The 20,967-nt window shown below is 45.8% G+C and overlaps 1 protein-coding gene and 1 non-coding gene across 3 annotated transcripts in view; one reads left to right on the top strand and one right to left on the bottom strand.

Moving 5' to 3' along the window:
• The window catches only part of NAA25 (N-alpha-acetyltransferase 25, NatB auxiliary subunit), an 89,115-nt gene extending 72,730 nt beyond the window's left edge, over window positions 1-16,385 (bottom strand). Inside the window, exons 1-4 of one of the 2 annotated variants that reach the window (XM_060250366.1) lie at window positions 16,277-16,385; window positions 4,806-4,891; window positions 1,373-1,511; window positions 121-239 (exon numbers count right to left, since the gene is read on the bottom strand). In XM_060250366.1, coding sequence (XP_060106349.1) covers window positions 121-239; window positions 1,373-1,511; window positions 4,806-4,891; window positions 16,277-16,334 — 402 coding nt within the window. In that variant the 5' untranslated portion in view covers window positions 16,335-16,385. The remainder of the gene's footprint in view (window positions 1-120; window positions 240-1,372; window positions 1,512-4,805; window positions 4,892-16,276) is intronic. The other variant, XM_060250367.1, reaches the window with a different exon arrangement.
• A 3,340-nt stretch (window positions 16,386-19,725) lies between these two features.
• LOC132579766 (U1 spliceosomal RNA) lies at window positions 19,726-19,889 on the top strand. Its single transcript, XR_009555990.1, has one exon. It is a non-coding gene; the product is annotated as a U1 spliceosomal RNA (small nuclear RNA).
• The last annotated feature ends 1,078 nt before the right edge of the window (window positions 19,890-20,967 follow it).

Raw genomic sequence — 20,967 nt, forward strand, 5'->3', positions numbered from 1 at the left:
CACGTATAATACGTCAACAGAGCCAAAAGAGGTCCTTATCAGATTGCAACTGCCTCTCTAGCAGGCCCATTCATTTCTAATCCAAACAGGCTTGGTTTGCACCCTCCTGCTGGCAAGCACCTGCTGCATCTTCTTGTATTCGCCAACCCTTGCGTAGGCCATGAAGAGATGAGAGTGATACTCTTCGCTGTTGGGGACTTTCTTCACAGCTGCCTCGTAGAGTTTTGTGACCAGCTCCGCTACAACAGAAGGTGACATTTTGATAAAACAGGCGGACATTTGTGTAGGGCTATATTATGTCCCACCCCAAAGGACATTTGTGACTCTATTGATGTGGAGACCTGCGATTTCCCCAGAACCTTGAATATTTTGTGCACGTTTCCCCATTTTAACCGGTATTTAACTCCCTACAATCCAAACTCTATCGATGTGGAGACCTGCGATTTCCCTGGAACCTTGAATATTTTGTGCACGTTTCCCCATTTTAACCGGTATTTAACTCCCTACAATCCAAACTCTATTGATGTGGAGACCTGCGATTTCCCCAGAACCTTGAATATTTTGTGCACGTTTCCCCATTTTAACCAGTATTTAACTCCCTACAATCCAAACTCTATTGATGCAGAGACCTGCGATTTCCCCAGAACCTTGAATATTTTGTGCACATTTCCCCATTTTAACCAGTATTTAACTCCCTACAATCCAAACTCTATTGATGCGGAGACCTGCGATTTCCCCAGAACCTTGAATATTTTGTGCACATTTCCCCATTTTAACCAGTATTTTAACTCCCTACAATCCAAACTCTATTGATGCGGAGACCTGCGATTTCCCCAGAACCTTGAATATTTTGTGCACATTTCCCCATTTTAACCAGTATTTTAACTCCCTACAATCCAAACTCCCTACAATCCAAACCACCTGCCTTGAATTCTTTGTGCACATTTCCCCCTTTTAACCAGCATTCATTCATTCATTCATTCATTCATTCATTCATTCATTCATTCTTTGTACTTATATCCCACCCTCCCCGCCAAAGCAGGCTCAGGGCCACTCTCTACAATCCAGACTCTTATTACATACTTTGTTTAGTTGTGCGCTTATTTCAGATTTCTGCTTTGTACCGATTGTTCTGACTTACATTGCACAATGCACCCTGAGCCTCAGTGAGAAAAGGACAAGTAATATAATTTTTTAAAATATATAATTTAATCGGCTTTCTCTCCCCCTTTTATGTATTATGGATGATGCCCAGTTAAACGGACACTTTTGAATGAACTTCCCCAATAAAGTCTCATTGACAGCTCCAAGAATATTCGAAGTTATGGCCCGACCTGAAGTACAAAGAAGAAAAATAAACCGGGAAACCTACGTCTATGCATTTCCCGGTAAAGGATAGTGAGAGCTTGTAACGAATTATCATCGGTGGGTTCCAGGGCTGCTACTTCTTGAGCCAAAGTGAACGCTTCATCTTGTTTCCCGGTTCTCTGCAGGCCAATTGCTTTCAAAACCTGTTTGGGAAGGAAGAAGCAGCGTTCAAAGACGTTCTTCACAGCTATAAAAAGTGAGTTTCTCTTATGCAGAGATACACAGTGAAGGGGGAGGGGGGGGCGACAATGAGCCTGACTTAGATACAACAAACCTGCCCCCTCTCCCTCATCCACAAGACAATAGGGTCACTCAACTAAGTACCCCAAACCCTGTAAGCCCCAGTTCTAGCAGACCGCACTTAGACAAGAAGTGGAACACTAATCAGGGGGCTATAGGCTCTGCTACTATTGTGGATGAATAAATCATTTATTTATTACAGTTGCAGGAAAAAAGGAAAGGTCCCCTGTGCAAGCACCAGTCGTTTCCGACTCTGGGGTGACGTTGCTTTCACAATGTTTTCACGGCAGACTTTTTTACAGGGTGGTTTGCCATTGCCTTCCCCAGTCATCTACGCTTTCCTCCCAGCAAGCTGGGGACTCCTTTTACCAACCTCGGAAGGATGGAAGGCTGAGTCGACCTTGGGCCGGCTACCTGAATCTAGCTTCCGCCGGAATCAAACTCAGGTCGTGAGCAGAGAGTTCAGACCACAGTACTGCTGCTTTACCACTCTGTGCTACGGGGCCGCTATTACAGTTGCAAGCCAGTTCTCAAACACATGCAATAGTCCCTAATCAGTTGTGGATCTGGTAGTAAGAGTGCTCTGAACAGAGCTGGCCTTAAGCTGCTACGGTACAGCGGTGCCAGTCACGTAATCTAAAATTATACTTTGCCCCTCCAAATTTCTAAGATGGCTTTATAAAATTTAAGTCAATGCACAAGCTAAGAAAGCACAGACCTCAACTAGCACAAAAACGATAAGACATAAACAGCAGGAAGTACAAATCCCAAAGACCTCCCCCAAAAGTGCAATTTTAAAACCTGTTGTGACAGGACAAGATGGGCAGGCATCCCTTGGTATGGTGCTCCCCCCCTCCCCCAAAAAGGCATTACAACAGAAAAGATCTTTTCCTGTGCAATCCACGATCACAGTTCAGATGGGTGTAGACACCTGCTACCAAGCCTCTGGTCATACTATGACTACCAGGGCAGGTTTATACAGAAGATGACAGTGTTTGAAATGTCTTGTCCCAAACCACTTGTGGTGTTGAAGGTGGAAGGCAGGACATTCAATTCAGCCTGGAAACAAACGGAAGCCGGGGCAACTGTTGTAACGCTGCCTGTCCCCATCAACACCCAGGTAGCGACATGTTAAACATGCAGCTTCTAAACCGCAGGCTTCCCACATAAAGCACATTCCTTCAATAACCTGTTTTTGACATCACTAAGGCACACAACCATAGCCAGATCACCTCTGTCTATGACAGAGCACAGTTGTTGTACAAGCTTGGGCAGGTAAAAGACACTTCCTGCCGCCACCATTTCACGGTCGTGCAGGAGCAGTGATGGATCCAAAAGCGGTTCCTAAAGCTGAGAACCAAAGGGGGAAGTACAATCCCGTTCTTTTATAAGGTGTACTAAGAAAAGATAAATACAGCTCTAAAACCAGTCTAGTGGTGTGCTGGTAGAGAAGGGATGCTGAAATGTTCACCAGTCTCCTCCCATCCTTTGCCCCTTTCAATATTCTGTAATACTATTTAATGTTTTTCCCAAACATGCTACTTCAAAGGATGCTTGGAAGGCAGAAATAAAAAAACATCCATTCCAAACAAACAAACAAGCAACAACGATTTCTTCACTGCCCTCCATTATTATTTCTAGGTAACAGCACTGGGCAAATACGAATATTCTACACTGAACAGCTCTTCGATGTTATCTTGCGATTCCAGAGACTGATCAGCTTTGAAATATTCTTAAGCTTAAACTCAAAAGCAGCTATAAAAGACACAGGTCAGTTTTTAAGTACGACTAGGGCCACAGAGCATAAACGAAGCATATTTGGGAAAGGTATGGTCATGACTCTTCCAAAAAGGAGCAAAAGACCAGATATTGTTATAAGATAAAACCATGATGCAATAATGAATGCAGGGTGTCACCCTATACAAGGCATTCCAACCCTAGAGTAAACCGGCAAGTTTTGAAATGGAACAATTCTTCTATCCAATTGTCCTCTTCATAAGTCATAAGCAAAGGGGTTTTTTAAATTTCCCCAGATTTTGCTAAGATAACTAACACATTGCGAGATACAAATCTGGGACTCCCTACTCACTATAGGTTTTAACTAGTTCAGCAAAGCTAATGAACGGTCTCCTATTTTCTTGATTAGATCGGAATTCTATATGACTGAAGTACTTCCTGCTTCCTGAAGTACTTCCTGCTTCCTGACCTGGTTGTTTATTTCTTTTCATATTTCCTACATAAAATGACAGCGTAGTGAAGATCCATTTATTGCATCTGAAAGGTGGGATCTAGCTCATGAAAGGTTACGCCGGAATAAAGAAGACCACCGTAGATTTATACCCCGCCCTTCTCTCTGAATCAGAGTCTCAGAGCGGTTTATTACAATCTCCTTTATCTTCCTCCCCCACAACAGACACCCTGTGAGGTGGGTGGGGCTAAGAGTGCTCTCATAGAAGATGTCCTTTTCAAGGCCATTCCAGCAGCTGCAAGTGAAGGACTGGGGAATCAAACCTGGTTCTCACAGATAAAGAGTCCCACTATGGCTGACCCAAGGCCATTCCAGCAGCTGCAAGTGGAGGAGTGGGGAATCAAACCCCGTTCTCCCAGATAAGTCTGCGCACTTAACCACTACACCACACTGGCTTTCTAAAACATGACTGGTCTTTAAGATGCCACAAAGCTCCTACTGTTTTTTTTTCTCTGCAGCGGACAAACACAGTTACCCCTCCGGAATGAGTGCCATAGCGGAATATTTGGCCATTACCTTAAAATATTTAACCCTATTTAACTGGCCAACTGAGCAATGTTTATTTACAATTCACTGTGGTAAGAAAGAAGCTGAAAATGATTAACTTTTACTCTGCCGCAATTTAGGTACTCGGCTAATGCGGCAAAGTTGACCTCATTTGTTTAAAGTTCAGAGAAAGGCAGGGCACTGTAACTGTGATTCAGCTCAAATGAAAAATCGTTACGGAGAAGGGACTTCGACGAAGGGACACCCCTCTTGCAGAAAGCTGGCATAAAAGTTGCAGGGGAAGAAAAACGTCTCGCTTCTCTGAAACTGCAGCCTCCGGTGCTCCACCCCAATCAGACAACACCCCGCAAGACAACAGCGCAAGAACAATGTGGGGCCTTGACTTGTTTAAGATTCAAGAAAGACAATTTAGCAAGTTAAAACAAACAAACCCTGAGCTCACCTTAGCACAGTGAAGATCTTTGTGTTTTTTCAGTAGCTTGTCTGCCTGCTGGATTGCCATTTTATTATTGCCATTATCAAGGTAATCTAGAGAAAGAAAAGACCCAAAGTGGTTACAACCACAAACTGGAAAGCGAGATTCCACCCCTTAGTCCTCATGGTGGTTACAGTCACGATTGGCTTAATATGGAAGTGGTGATGATGAATTCAGGGGAACACAGTCAAGGTGTACGGGATTATAAATGCTACGGGCAGAACAGAGACAACATTTAATTCTTCACTTAAAACATCTGTATCCCGGCTTATCTCCTAGGCCTCTCCACTTCCACCACTCTCACAATGCTAGAATTTGGGGTCACCTGCAGAGTTAGAATATAACCCCCCCCCCCCCCCAAAAAAAGACAGAGACCATATTTCAGCAAGTAGATAACCTGTTTTGCTTCTATAAGGTTCTGGGTTCAGCTCCAGCCACTTACAGTTAAAACTATCTCAGGTATGAGCAGTGTTCCCTCTAAGCTGAGTTAGCGTGAGCTAGCTCACAGATTTTTGCCTCAGCTCAGGAAGGATGACCCCAGAGCACGCTAATTTATGCAGTAGCTCACAACTTGAATGCCAGTCGCTCACAACTTGAATGCCAGTAGCTCACAACTTTCATACCAGTCGCTCACAAAGTAGAATTTTTGCTCACAAGATTCTGCAGCTTAGAGGGAACACTGGGCAAGAGGTGTCGGAAAAGCTCCTTCTCCGCCCGCGATTCTTAAGACCCGCTGCCAAACCAAAGCAGCCATCATCAAGCTAGTGCACTTATCTGATTTGACATAATGAAGATCCAAAACAAAGTGATTCTTCACATATCATTTATCCACCAATTAAATACAGGAAGTGGAGTTCCAAACCAGCATCCACTAAAAATTCATAACTAGTTATTTGCTCTTTCTGGCTCATATGGTTGAGTTATTCCTGAAGTTCACGTGTGACCCATGTAATTAATGCAAGCAATGAACTGATGTTTTGCCACCCAGTTACTAGAAAAAGGAACATGATCAATGAAGACACGGCAATGAAACACACCAATAAAAACAACCAATAAAAAGCACATAAAAGTAACATAATAGTGAGAATGGTATTGATAAAAAAAAGTCCTCAGGCTAGGAGCAGACCATAAATCTGCTACAAAAGATGGAACTACTTAGTTAAAGAGAAATGTTTCAGACCAGAGTCTGAAGGAAAGCAAAGAAAGCCAGATGAGCTTCAGGGGATGATCACAGAATCATAGAGTTGGAAGGGATGTTCAGGTTCATCTAGTCCAACCCCTGCACAAGGCAGGAGACTCACAAATACCTCCTTCTAAGTTCACAGAATCAGCACTGCTGTCAGATGGCCACCTAGCCTCTGTTTAAAAACCTCCAAAGGAGAGCCTACCACCTCTCAAGGAAGCCTGTTCCACCGAAGAACTGCTCTGTCAGGAAGTTCTTTCCTCTCTTGGGATTTGGTCTACAGACCCTTCACCATTTTCATTGTCCTCCTCTGAACATGTTCCAGTTTGTCTATATCCTTCCTAAATTGTGCCCAAAACTAAACACAATATTCTAGATGAAGTCTAACCAGAGCAGAGTAAAGCAATTCCATCACTTCACTTGATCTGGACACTATACTTCTGCTGATACAGCCCAAAACAGTATTTGCCTTTTTAGCTGCTGCAACACATTGCTGACTCATTTTTGGTGTATGGTCCACTAAGACCCCTAGATCCTTTTTTGCAAATATTACTACGAAGACAAGTCTCCCCCATCCTATAACAATGCTTTTGATTTTTTCCTACCTAAATGCAGAACTTTACATCTAGCCCTGTTAAACTTTTATTTGTTTTAGCTCAGGTTTCCAGCCTGTCAAGATCCTGTCTCTGTTTTCTACTGTATCTGTGACCCCTTCCAATTTAGTACCATCTGCAAATTTAATAAGCATTCCCTTGATTCCTTCATCCAAATCATTTATAAAGATGTTGAGCAAAACTGGTCCCAGGACAGACCCTTGAGGCACTCCGCTTGTCGCTCCCCTCCGAGAGAATCACAGCCATCTTTTCTAAATGCTCAAGGACTGTTTCATGATTTGTTCCAAAACTTTTCCAGGTAGAGATGTCAAGCTGACAGATCAGTTAGTTGGATCCTCTTTTCCCCCCTTTTTGAAGATGGAGACAACGTTTACCCACCTCCAGTCTTCCAACACCTCACCCGTTCTCCAAGAATTCTCAAAAATAACAGCCAGAGGTTCAGAAATTATATCTGCACGTTCTTTTAGTACTCTTGGATGCACTTCATCTGGCCCTGAGGACTTCATTTCATTTAAAGAAACCAGGTGTTTATGTACTGCTCCAATGCTGATCCTAGGCTGAAAGTCCTTTCCCTCCTCATGTGTTCTGTTTTTGCCATAAGCACCTTTTTCCTCACAAGAGAATACTGAGGATAAGTAGGAACTGAGAGGTCTTCATCACCTGTTACAATTGTATTTTCCTGTCCCTGCAAGGGCCTACCATGTCCTTGCACTTTTTCTAACTTTGAAGAAAAGAAATGAAACCTTTTCTATTGTTTTTAGCATCTCTCACCAGCCTAAGCTCATACTGAGTTTTAGCCTTCCTAACTTTCTCTCTAGGAGCACCGGTTATTTGTTTATATTCATCCTTGGTTATAAAGCCTTCCTTCCATTTCCTAAATGAGTCTTTTCTTTTATTTCTCAAGTCCTTAGGAAGTTGTTTATGGAGCCACCTTGGTTTCTTTAGGTTCTCATTTTTCCTTCTCATAGGAATAATCTGTGATTGTGCTGTCAATATTTTGCTTTTAAGAAGCTCTCATCCCTTTTGAAATTCCTTCTCCTTATGTGTTTCTGGCCATGGGATTCTACCCAGAACAACTTTTAAGTCTGTCAAAATACAGACAAAATACAAAATACAGCTTTTTCCTTCCTCAAGACTGTAAATTCCAAATTTACATGGACACCACACTACTACCCAGGGTGTCCACTACATTCAGCTTGATCAAGTCCAAGATAGCAGATCCCCTTGTTTCCTTCTCCACTTTCCGGAAAATGAAATTGTCAGCAAGACAAGTCAGGAATTCATTTGACCTCTCACTTTCAGCAGAGTTGGGCCTCCCACAGACATCTGGGTAACTGAAATCTCCCATGACCGCCATTGTCCTGTCTCTTTCCAAAGGCAAGATGCCAATACCAAAAAGGCCCTGCCACTGATCGCCATCTGACTAACCTCTGCATCAAGGCACCGGGAGCAGGGTTTGAGAAAAGGATATTAACTGGTGACTTGAGCTGTACAATAACAGGAAGGCGGTCCCAAGTCACCCAGGCTCTTATAGGTAAGATCCAAGACTTAAATTGTGCCTGGAAACAGATGGGCAGACAGCATGCGTATATCTTTCAACACAGACATTAGATAATCCCGGTATCCAGGGGTGACAGCTTGCTGCTGCATTCTAGGCCAATTTGAGTTCCCAAAGGCAGACCCATTTAGAATGCATTACAATAATAAGTACTGATCACCATGTCCAAATCACACTTTCTGAAGAACAGCCATAGCTGGCGTATCAGTGGAAGGTCAGGACTGAGGAGCATCCCAGCAGACAAACATAAGAACACCAGAGAAGCCATAAGAACACCAGAGAAGCCATAAGAACACCAGAGAAGCCAATGGCCCATCCAGTCCAACACTCTGTGTCACACAGTGGCCAATATGTGTGTGTGCTTATATATATACACACATACACACACACATATACATACATACATACATACATACACACACACACACACACACACACACATACACTGTGGCTAATAACCACTGATGAACCTCTGCTCCATATTTTTATCCAATCCCCTCTTAAAGCTGGCTATGCTTATAGCCACCACCACCTCCTGTGGCAGTGAATTCCACATGTTAATCACCCTTGGGGTGAAGAAGGACTTCCTTTTATCCGTTTTAACCTGTCTGCTCAGCAATTTCATCGAATGCCCACGAGTTCTTGTATTGTGAGAAAGGGAGAAAAGGACTTCTTTCTCTACTTTCTCCATCCCATGCATTATCTTGTAAACCTCTATCATGTCACCCCGCAGGCGACGTTTCTCCAAGCTAAAGAGCCCCAAGCGTTTCAACCTTTCTTCATAGGGAAAGTGTTCCAAACCTTCAATCATTCTAGTTGCCCTTTCCTGCACTTTTCCCAATGCTAGAATACCCTTTTTGAGGTGCAGTGACCAGAATTGCACACAGTATTCCAAATGAGACCGCACCTTTAGGGAGAGTGAAACCCCCTCTGGGACAGGCTGACTGCGTCTCTGTCACTGACCACTACTACCTTAGCCTTGCCTGAACAGAGTTTCAGCTTAGTAGATCCCCGTCAACCGCAGTACCTTCCTTAGGCATCTGTCTGGAGCCTCACAAGCCTGCCTGAGTCAGCTGCTAAAGAGAAAAAGAGCCATCTGCACATTATTCCAAACAACACAGGGGGAGTGGGGGGTGGGAGAAGGATCCTGGAGGGAGTCCACAGCACAGAGAACATGGAGTCGAGCAGCAACCCCCACCCCGCCTTTGCATCACCTTCCAGAATCTGTCAACCGAGTAGGAGCAAAGCCACTGAAGCATGGTGCCCAGTCAGTGTTTCCAGGAGGATACTGTGGTCAATGGTTCTGAAAGCTGCTGAGAGGTCCAAGAAATCAAGACAAAACATACTCTCACCATCACTCTCCCAGTGAAGATCTGTCCGGGTGACCAGCGCCATTTCCACCCCAAACTCAAGCTTCAATCGGTCTTGAAAGGGGCCTAGACAATCCAGGTCTTCCCAAAGCACCTGAAACTGCATCATTATCACCTCCTTGGGCTCCTCACCCGAAAGGAGGGAATGCTGGCCACCAGGCAGCAGTTATCTAGATGATTTGGGTACAAGGGGAGAGATGGTGCCTCGGTGGTAGAGCATCTGCTTGGTAAGCAGAAGATCCCAAATCCCCGGCATCTCCAATTGAAAAGGGTCCAGGCAAACAGGCGTGAAGAACCTCAGCTTGAGACCGTGGAGAGCCATGAATGGGGCTGTGGCTCAGTGGTAGAGCATCTGCTTGATAAGCAGAAGGTCCCAGGTTCAATCTCCAGCATCTCCAACTAAAAAGGGTCCAGGCAAAAAGGCGTGAAGAACCTCAGCTTGAGACCATGGAGAGCCATGAACGGGGCTGTGGCTCAGTGATAGAGCATCTGCTTGGTAAGCAGAAGGTCCCAGGTTCAATCTCCAGCATCTCCAACTAAAAAGGGTCCAGGCAAATAGGCGTGAAGAACCTCAGCTTGAGACCGTGGAGAGCCATGAATGGGGCTGTGGCTCAGTGGTAGAGCATCTGCTTGGTAAGCAGAAGGTTCCAGGTTCAATCCCCAGCATCTCCAACTAAAAAGGGTCCAGGCAAATAGGCGTGAAGAACCTCAGCTTGAGACCGTGGAGAGCCATGAATGGGGCTGTGGCTCAGTGGTAGAGCATCTGCTTGGTAAGCAGAAGGTTCCAGGTTCAATCCCCAGCATCTCCAACTAAAAAGAGTCCAGGCAAATAGGTGTGAAAAACCTCAGCTTGAGACCCTGGAGAGCCGCTGCTAGTCTGAATAGACAATACTGACTTGATGGACCAAAGAGGGTCTGATTCAGTAGACGGCAGCTTCATAGGTTCATATGTTCAAGGGTTCTCATCAGTTCTCACAACAGCCTCCTCTAAAGCAGTTGGAACACCTTCCCAAGAGTCATTAATTACTTCCTAAGCCCAACTGACCAACCTGGCCCAACTCAGTACTACTGACCACAAAGGGCAGTGGATGAGCCTAGACGCTATGAGCTGCACACTTTTAAACAACTTTCTCATCCACTTCCTCAGGCCTCACCCGCTGAAAAGTCATCTATGCAACTTGAACCAGGCTGCATTCCAATAGCATTCCAAGACTTATCTGACTCAACTGTGGCGATCTAAGTTGCAGTGAATGTGAGCGATTTTATCTGCAAAATGTATTGCGGAAGAATAACCGCAGGTCTGCAAGTTCTCTAGATCAGCCTCTTCAGGATCTTGACATCAAAGCCTTCTTATAACCTGGAATGGATGATACACTGCATGGATGATACAGTGAAGGAAAAGAGCTAGTTTTGACGCCCTGCTTTTCTCTACCTTACGGAGCCCCGTGGTGCAGAGTGGTAAAGCTGCAGTAATGCAGGCGGAGCCCTCTGCTCTCGACCTGAGTTCAATCCCAGCGGAAGCTGGTTCAGGTAGCTGGCTCCAGGTTGACTCAGCCTTCCATCCTTCCGAGGTCGGTCAAAGGAGTCCCCAGCTTGCTGGGGGGGGGGGGGGGGAAGTGTAGATGACTGGGGAAGGCAATGGCAAACCACCCCATAAAAAGTCTGCCGTGAAAATGTTGTGAGAGCAACGTCACCCCAGAGTCGGAAACGACTGGTGCTTGCACAGGGGACCTTTCCTTTCCTTTCTCTACCTTAAGGAATCTCGAAGCAGTTTACAATCTCCTTCCTTCCTCTCTCCACAACAGGTGCCTTGTGTGGTAAGTGGAGCTGAGAGATTTCTGAGAGAACTGTGACTGGCCCAAAGTCACCCAGCAGGTTTCATGTGGAGGAAGAGTTGGGAATCAAACCCAGCTCTCCAGATTAGAGTGTGTCACTCTTAAACTCTTAGGAAGGGTAGCAAATACAACAGAAGACAGAGTCAGGATACAGGATGATCTTGGCAGGCTAGAAAACTGGGCTACAACAAATAAAATGTATTTTAACAGGGATAAATGTAAAGTTCTGCATTTAGGCAGGAAGAATCAAATGCATAATTATAGGATGGGGGAGACTTGTCTTGGCAGTCGTATATGTGAAAGGGATCTAGGGATCTTGATAGACCGTACGCTGAAAATCAGTCAGTGGCATGATGCAGCTGCTAAAAAGGCAAATGTGATTTTGGGCTGTATCAACAGAAAGTATAGCGTTCAGATCATGCAAAGTAATGGTATCACTTTACTCTGCTCTGGTTAGATCGCACCCAGAGTACCGTACTGCATTCATTTTTGGGCACCACAATTTAAGAAGGATATAGACAAGCTGGAACGGGTCCAGAGGGGGGCAACGAAGATGGTGAGAGGTCTGGAGACCAAGTCCTATGAGGAAAGGCTGAAGGAGCTGGATATGTTTAGCTTGGATAGGAGACAATTGAAAGGTGATACGATCGCCATCTTCAAGTACTTGAAGGGCTGTCATCTAGAGGATGGTGCCGAGTTGTTTTCTGTTCTCCAGAATCAAAGGGTTGAAATTAAATTACAAGAGTTGTTGGCTAAACATTAGAAAGAACTTCTTGACAGTTAAGAGAGTGGCGCCTCAGTGGAACAGGCTTCCTCTCAAGGCGGCAGACTCTCCTCCTTAGGTGCTTAAGCAGAGGCTAGATGGTCATCTGACAGCCATGCTGATTCTGTGAACTTAGACAGATCACGAGAAGGAGGGCAGGAAGGGTTGCGTCATTGCTTAGGGCTTGTGGCCCTTTCTTACAGACCCAGGGCAACGTGACTGCCACTTTGCCAGGAAACAATTGTTCTCCAGGCCAGTTTAGCCAGGGATCCTGGAAGTTTTTTTGCCATCTTCTGGGCATGGAAGAGGGATCACTGACTGTGGGTGGGAGGGAGGGAGGGATTTGTGACTTTCCTGCATTGTGCAGGGGGTTGGACTGGATGATACTGGAAGTACCTTCCAAGTATAATTGGGGAGGGACCGTGGCTCAGTGGTAGAGCATCTGCTTGAGAAGCAGATCCAACATGGCTTCTCTTATGTTCTTGTGTGACAGAGTGTTGGACTGGATGGGCCATTGGCCTGATCCAACAGGGCTTCTCTTATGTTCTTATGTGACACAGAGTGTTGGACTGGATGGGCCATTAGCCTGATCCAACAGGGCTTCTCTTATGTTCTTATGTGACACAGAGTGTTGGACTGGATGGGCTACTGGCCTGATCCAACATGGCTTCTCTTATGTTCTTATGTGACTCAGAATGTTGGACTGGATGGCCCATTGGCCTGATCCAACAGGGCTTCTGTTATGTTCTTATGTGACTCAGAATGTTGGACTGGATGGGCCATTGGCCTGATCCAACATGGCTTCTCTTATGTTCTTATGTGACACAGAGTGTTGGACTGGATGGGCTACTGGCCTGATCCAACATGGCTTCTCTTATGTTCTTATGTGACTCAGAATGTTGGACTGGATGGCCCATTGGCCTGATCCAACAGGGCTTCTGTTATGTTCTTATGTGACTCAGAATGTTGGACTGGATGGGCCATTGGCCTGATCCAACATGGCTTCTCTTATGTTCTTATGTGACACAGAGTGTTGGACTGGATGGGCCATTGGCCTGATCCAACATGGCTTCCCTTATGTTCTTATGTGACACAGAGTGTTGGACTGGATGGGCCATTGGCCTGATCCAACATGGCTTCCCTTATGTTCTTATGTGACACAGAGTGTTGGACTGGACGAGCCATTGGCCTGATCCAAAATGGCTTCTTTTGTATTCTTATGTTATCTTGTATGTAGATCTGCATTACTACATACTTTCCAATAATACTCTTGTTCAGGGGTGGCCAACGGTAGCTCTCCAGATGTTTTTTTGCCTACAACTCCCATCAGCCCCAGCCAGCAAAAAAAACATCTGGAGAGCTACCGTTGGCCACCCCTGCTCTAGTTGGAACAGTAACCAATGGGAAGGCTGCAATATGTCTTTTAAAATAAAGTTAAGCAGCAAGATTGGAAATGGAATAAGTTGCAAGGAATGCAAAGCTAAAAAATTATGCATCAAAATAATGCAAACAAGTTTATCAAGAATTTAAAATGCTGCTAGATTCCTGAACCAGAAAGATAAATTGTTACCATCAGAATATTAAAAGCTTTAAGGATGGTGATTAGGAGAGACAAATAATTACAGCTTAATTAAACTTCTTTGTAACATGTAACTAATTAAGATACAAAAGGGCCACAAACCATCATCTAACCATAATCAAACAAAAGGTTATGTTGCTGATGAAACAAAATAAAGGCTTGCTTAATCATAATGTTAGCTGCAGAGGTAAATGAGATTGCCTTCAGAGAAAAATTGTGGGTTTTGCCCTGATGTGGGAAGCAGATGGTCCTCCTAACTATAATGTGTACGCTTAAGTGAATCCACACATGACAATTACAAATTATTAGGTATACATAAAAACGAGAACCATTACAACATGACACCTGCATTTTCGTTTAAAACATTGCAGTCAATTCAAGTACTTATTTATCTGTTCTCTTCTGGGCATTAGTTTAGAAAAAGTGGCTCCAACAAGCTTGGCAAATCCAAGTGCATTTAGGATTGCCACTTGTCCTCACAACAGTTCCATCTATGCATGTAATCTGTTGCATGTTTTCCAAAACAACTCTGGAAAACTAAGCCACAAAAAAAAAAAATACTTTATGCAACTAAATGCCTCTCACTTTTTGTAACCTATTTTTCCAAACTGGAACACCCCTTTAAGAATGCATTCTTTATTCTTCCAGGGTAAAAAGAAACAAGCAAAAACCTCACAGCAGGAAGTGGCTAGTACCTCCTCAAGGGGAAATAAATTCAGAGCACAGCACTGAAATGGATGGTACAAATTTGAAATTTAAGGAATTCCCTTTCCAAAGTAAGTTCTTACTGATCAAATTCAAGCAGAATCAGGTTCAGAGTCAACCTGATTCATACCATGAGAAGTACAGGCAGAACTTTACACAAGACACACATACTTGTACTCCCAACCCCATCCTACTGATATCATTTCAAGCAGCACACGCTCCAGTCGAACTTCAATTCAAACCTCCAAGTCCGCAGGAAACTTTACCCAGGAGTTTAGTTTTCTTCATTTTATACTGGCTAAGCTAACTGCGGTCTCCGACATGGGCTGAACTTTCTTCACTGTTAAAAATTTTGAAAGCTCTCAGACTATGTTTTATCTTCCTTAGGCAGGATTTACAAAAGTATACAGCAAAGCACTCCACGTTCTTAGCTAACACACTTCCCAACGAAGGTAGAAAAAGAACAGTGGGTAACAAATCTGGAATACTACAGAGCAATTTCCTGAAGAGACAAGAGTTCAGCTTGTGTTGCAAGTTTTACTGTTAGGGATGGAGGGTAGGACACACACCAATTAACAAAGTGCATGACCCACGGAAGAGTATTGTAGTTAAAACACGTTATTTATTTTGTAAATTTATATTCTGCCCTACCCCACGAATGGGCTCAGGGCAGCTTACAACATGACAACACTTTAAGACATTAAAAATCGCTAAAAAAATACATGTAAAAATTTGTAGAGACCTGCACAACTTGAAGATGCCAAGATCTGAAAAGTTTCATGCAACAACGACAGCCTAAAGTAGAGGTAAGGACAGATACAAACAGGAGGATAGCAAACACATACCCTGAAGCAAGGAAATAATACTGACATCTAGGAATCCATCCTGTACCCAGAGCATCAAGAGGGAAACAATACAAAGGTCATGTGTGTACACACAGTGTTACACAAACATTTTGTGGAGCCTTCCTGATAAAGAAATTAGGCTTGGAAATTCCCAACTGCACAACAACCCTTTGCATGGCCTGTAAAGGCCTTCCCAGTCTGGGTTTACTGCTATATGGAGTGCAAAAGCAGAATGGGAAGGGAGCCCCCAAACCTTAAAATTCTGCAAAATACGGGGCGGGGGGGGGGGGCAGACCACCCACCACTCCTGGAACTCTGCTTTCTTTTTGTGCTCATTGCCTGACCTACTCTCTCACCCTAACACACTCTAACCCCAACACACACTTTTTTCCTGAACTCCTCTAAGAAGCCAGGGGAGGGCAGGATATAAATTTGACAAAATAAAATACACAAGGACCCATATCCTGACACATTTAAACAGAGCGCAGAGTTACATATCCAGACTTCACACATCAAACCCACCATTAACCTGTAAATAGGAAAAAGGAGGTTTACATTCATATTTCACAAATAAAGCCCCACCCCCTCCAATCTGTAGTCTCCGATCCAATTAAGGTCACTGGTTTTTACACCCCCCCCCTCCAAATCCATTACACACTCGTATGTCGCTCAATTGCAAAGAAATCTCCCACAAGAAAGCGACTGAGATTCTTCAATATGCATCCCTCCCTCCCTCCCCCCCCCCCCCCAGGAACTGTGTTGAAAAACCTGCCTCCAGCCCCCCCCCCTGCAAGTATTTCATCCGGGGCTTCTGCGGCCCCCTTCTCGAAACCCCCCTGCGGAGCCCTCCCCGCTCCAGCTCCCGCCAAGCGGCCTTTGGGGGATCCTCCCCCCCCCCCAGAAGAAGGCCCCGGTCAGGATCCCGCCCCCCCGCCCCCGCCCCCGGCGCCCTCCTCCCCTCCCCTCCCCTCCCGCGCGGCGGCTACCGTAGATGGGCCGCAGGCGCCGGTCGTTGGGGTCCTGCACATGGCTCCGCGCCGCCATGATGAGAGCGCAGAACCGCAGCGCGCAGCCGCCGCCGCCGCCGGGAGGAGAGGAGAGGAGAGGAGAGGAGAGGGAGGAGAGGCCGCGCCGGGCAGGGGAGGGAGGGGGCGGGGCCTGCAGGCCTACCTGCCCCGCTCGGCCCCGCCCCGCCGACCCCCCTGCACGCCCCGCCCCCTCCCGAGGCCCGGCTGCCCGCGCCCTGCAACGCTGCACAGCCAAGACAGGACAGAGCCCAGGAGGGGAAGGAAGCAAAGAAGGAGAGAGGGAGGAAGGAGGGGAGGAGGAGGGGAGGAAGGAAGCAAAGAAGGAGAGAGGGGGGAAAGAAGGGAGGAGGAAAGGAAAGAAGGAGGAAGGAAGGGAGGAAGGAGGGGAAGAAGGAAAGAAGGGAAAGAAGGAAAGAAGGAGAAAGGGAGGAAAGAATGAAGGAGGGAGGGAAAGAAGGAGGAAGGAAGGGAAGAAGGAAAGAAGGGAAGGAAGGAAGGAAAGAAGGAGGAAGGAAGGGAGGGAGGAAAGAATGAAGGAGGGAGGGAAAGAAGGAGGAAGAAAGGGAAGAAGGAGGAAGGAGGGGAAGAAGGAAGGAAGGAGAAAGGGAGGAAAGAATGAAGGAGGGAGGGAAAGGAGGGGAGAAAGGAAAGGAGAAAGGGAGGGAAGAAGGAGGGAAGGAAGGAAGGAGGGAAGAAGGAGAAAGGGAGGAAAGAAGGAGGGAGGGAAAGGAGGGGAGGAATGAAAGGAGAAAGGGAGGAAAGAAGGAGGGAAGGAAAGAAAGAAAGGAGGGAGGGAAAGAAGGAAGGAGGGAGGGAAGGAAATAAGGAAGGAGGAAGGAAGGGAAGAAGGAGGGAGGAAAGAAGGAAGGAGGGAAGGAAGGAGGGAGGGAGGAAGGAAATAAGGAAGGAGGGCAGGAAGGAAAGAAAGAATGAAGAAGGAGGGAGGAAAGGAAGGAAGGGAAGAAAGGAAAGAATGAGGGAGGGAAGGGAGGAAGGGAAGAAAGAAAGGAAGGAGGAGGGAAAGAAGGGAAGGAAGGAAGGAAATAAGGAAGGATGGAGGGAGGAAATGAGTGAGGAGGGAAGGAAGGAGAGAAGGAAGGAAATAAGGAAGGGAAGGGCGGGAGGAAGGAAATAAGGAAGGACGGAGGGAGGAAATGAGTGAGGAGGGAAAGAAGGAGCAAAGGAAGGAGGGAAAGAGGGATGGAAGGGAGGGAGGAAATAAAGGAGGGAGGAGGGAAAGGAGCAAAGGAAGGAAGGAGGGAAGGAAAGAAAAGAGGGAGGGAGAAATAAGGGAGGGAAGAGGGAAAGAAGGAGCGAAGGAAGGGAGGAAGGAAATAAGGAAGGGAGGAGGGAAAGAAGGAGCAAAGGAAGGAAGGAGGGAGGAGTGAAGGGAGGAAGGAGGGAAAGGAGGAGGGAGGGAAGGGAAGAGGGAAAGGAGGGAGGGAGACATGATGTTCATGTCTGCAGCTCTCAAACATCTGACATTTATTCTATGTAGCTGTTATGTTGCCAGTTTGACCACCCCTGCTTTAAATAATGCCCAGGAAAACAGACTGTATGATCCCAGGTAAAGATGTGCAGCTTTTGATGCATTTGTTAGAAATACTCTTAACCCAAAAGCAAGGCGTGAAGCATTCCCAGGACACACAGACGGCACCACTGTTATCCCACATCTGCGGAGCACACAGAAGCAGGGGGAAATGCAAATCTGAGCAATGCTATTACTTCACAAGAGAGAAGATTCCTAGACAGAAGAGAAGCATCCTGTTGATTGTCCTCTCTTAGGGAAAGCTGAGCCAAGCTGATGAAGAAGCTTACATGTAACAGGATGTAGGTGTTTATGCAAATTTCCTTTTCGCAAAGTTTATATTTACCTAAATTATACAAACACATAATATTACTTTACATCCTTCATCTTTGCCTTGTGTTTTAATCCTTTGACCACTGCCTATCTAAGACTGAGATGGGAAGCCATGAAGAAGCCAGAAAAGATCCATGTCAGGATGCATCTCTGGCAACCGAGGTCAAGACGATTGATGCCACAGTATTCCCCATTACTCTGTTAGGAATTGGACAATGGAGAAAGCTGACAAGAAGAAAGTTGCAGAACAATTTTTTAGTCTAGTAGACCTTTAGAAACCACCAAGATTTTCAGGATGTAAGCTTTCAAAGAGTCAAAGAGCTCCCTGTCTAGTCAGCCATGAGTAGAAATAGAGATCTCCGAGTCCTTTTATACTAATAAGAAGGTGGGAGGGGTGTTGTAAAAGAGCTTCTAAAGGATGCCAAGGTACCCTGCATGCTGTAAGCAGCTTGATTAGAGCAGAGGGGAAATGCCTGGGGGTTGAAAATTAGCACCTGTAGTAAGATAAGAATCCTTTAGTAGTAAGAAGAATCCCTTTTTGGCCCAGTGGGCTCCCTTCTGAACCTGTGAATGAACTCAAGTCCAGCAATGTGATGTAATATCTCCTTCAAATTTCTTTGTTTAAAGACTGCCACTTTTAGGTCAGCAGTGGAATGACCTGGAAAATCAAAATGTTATCCCACTGTATGTGTGTTTGTGTGTGTTGTAGTTTTTAATTTCAGATTTAGGTCCATTTGTAGAACAGTTGCTGACGATTGATGGCATATAATGTTGGAAGATAAGCAAGCTGATGCCCAGAATTAAACGTTGTCGGTCTGAAAAGTCCCCCCACCCCCAACCCCCGGGGCTCAAGCTTTGTTTTCTTGTGTCCTCTTTAAGAGCCTAGCGGCCCCGTGGCACGGAGTGGTAAAAGCAGCAGTACTGCAGTACTGTGATCTGAACTCTCTGCTCACGGCTTGAGTTCGATCCCCGACGGAAGCTGGGTTTTCAGATAGCCGGCTCGAGGTTGACTCAGCTTTCCATACTTCGGGGTCGGTCAAAGGAGTCCCCAGCTTGTTGGGGGGGAAGTGACAAACCACCCCGTAAAAAGTCTGCCGTGAAAACGTTGTGAAAGCAACGTCACCCCAGAGTCGGAAACGACGGGCGCTTGCACAGGGGACCTTTCCTTTAAGAGCCTAGCAAGAGCGACCCCCTCTGTGCTTTCTTCTTTGCGGAGGGGGGCGGAGGCTGCCCGGAGACTCCTCCCTGCCTTCCCGGAGCTCCAATGGGCAGAAGGCTTCCGAAGGGGCCTGCGCAGAAGAGCCGAGAGCTGGGCGGGCACATGCAAATGAACCTACATGCAAAGCATTGTGGGGGGGAAGCCAGGGGCAGATGGGGGCTCCCCTCGCCCGCCCCCGGACCTATTTTGCCGCTTGCAGCCTGGCAGCTTGACAGGCGTCGCCGGGGTGTTGGGCGGAGCTGGGGGGCGGGGGTGGGGTGTGGGGCCACCGTGTGTTGGAGGGCAGTGCGGGGGAGAGGCGAGGGGCTGGCGGGGCGGGAGGAACTCATACTTACCTGGCAGGGGAGACACCATGATCAAGAAGGTGGTTTTCCCAGGGTGAGGCTCGCCCATTGCACTGCGGGCGTGCTGACCCCTGCGATTTCCCCAAATGCGGGAAACTCGACTGCATAATTTGTGGTAGTGGGGGACTGCGTGCGCGCTTTCCCCTGATCGGCCTGGTTGCAAAGATAGAATTAGTTTCAATGATTTCCCTCTTTAACGGCAACTAGATGCTTTTTTTATCTAAACAGTTGTATTTATTCTTTGGCCGTTCCTCATCTAATTATTATCTGATTATCTCATTGCATATACTAACCATCCTCCACTATATTTTAATGTATTCTTTTTTTTCTAATGACGAACTAGAATCATGTTTATGTGTGCGCTACATGTTTAAATCAAGCCTCCAAGAAACCTATCCCCTCATTTTAACCCAGAGCTCACATTACAACAGACTCTCATTTATTGCACTTAACGCCCAGGCTACTTAATGGGTTTAGTGCCTGGTCATCAATCTGCTCTTCCAACTTACTTACCCTTCGTTGTTGTTTCAGCTCAGTTAACATAAACTAACAAACCCCGGCCCCCAACTTTTACTCTTTTAATCTGCTAAAAAATGAAATTGCTGAGCGGACAGGTTAAAACGGATAAAAGGAAGTCCTTCTTCACCCAAAGGGTGATTAACATGTGGAATTCACTGCCACAGGAGGTGGTGGCGGCTACAAGCATAGCCACCTTCAAGAGGGGTTTAAATAAAAATATGGAGCACAGGTCCATCAGTGGCTATTAGCCACAATGTGTGTGTATCTATAAAATTTTTGGCCACTGTGTGACACGGAGTGTTGGACTGGATGGGCCGTTGGCCTGATCCAACATGGCTTCTCTTATGTTCTTATGTGACAGGCTTGAGGTTTCTAGAGAAGCCTGTTTGTGTCCATGAACTTTTATAAGAATGTATTATACATCAAAGAATCTTCAGACTAGTCTTGGCACAGAGAGACACCTCAAGGTGTTCTGTCTTCTTTACCAATTATATGGTCAAGCAGAAAAAAAACACTGAGGAAAGAATAAAACAAACTACAGCCGGAGGGCTGGGTCTTTAAGAGTGTGAATGATTTCGGTTTGTTTATCCTGCTTTTTTATGTTCTGTTTCTGCATGAATTCGTGTTCCATATGAATATTTTGAAAAACATTTCGATATTGAGTTCCAAGTCTTTGGAGTGTTTTGAAGTTTGTGGGACATTCTGC

Source organism: Heteronotia binoei, chromosome 11 (assembly GCF_032191835.1).
Source record: "Heteronotia binoei isolate CCM8104 ecotype False Entrance Well chromosome 11, APGP_CSIRO_Hbin_v1, whole genome shotgun sequence".
Lineage (NCBI taxonomy): Eukaryota > Metazoa > Chordata > Lepidosauria > Squamata > Gekkonidae > Heteronotia > Heteronotia binoei.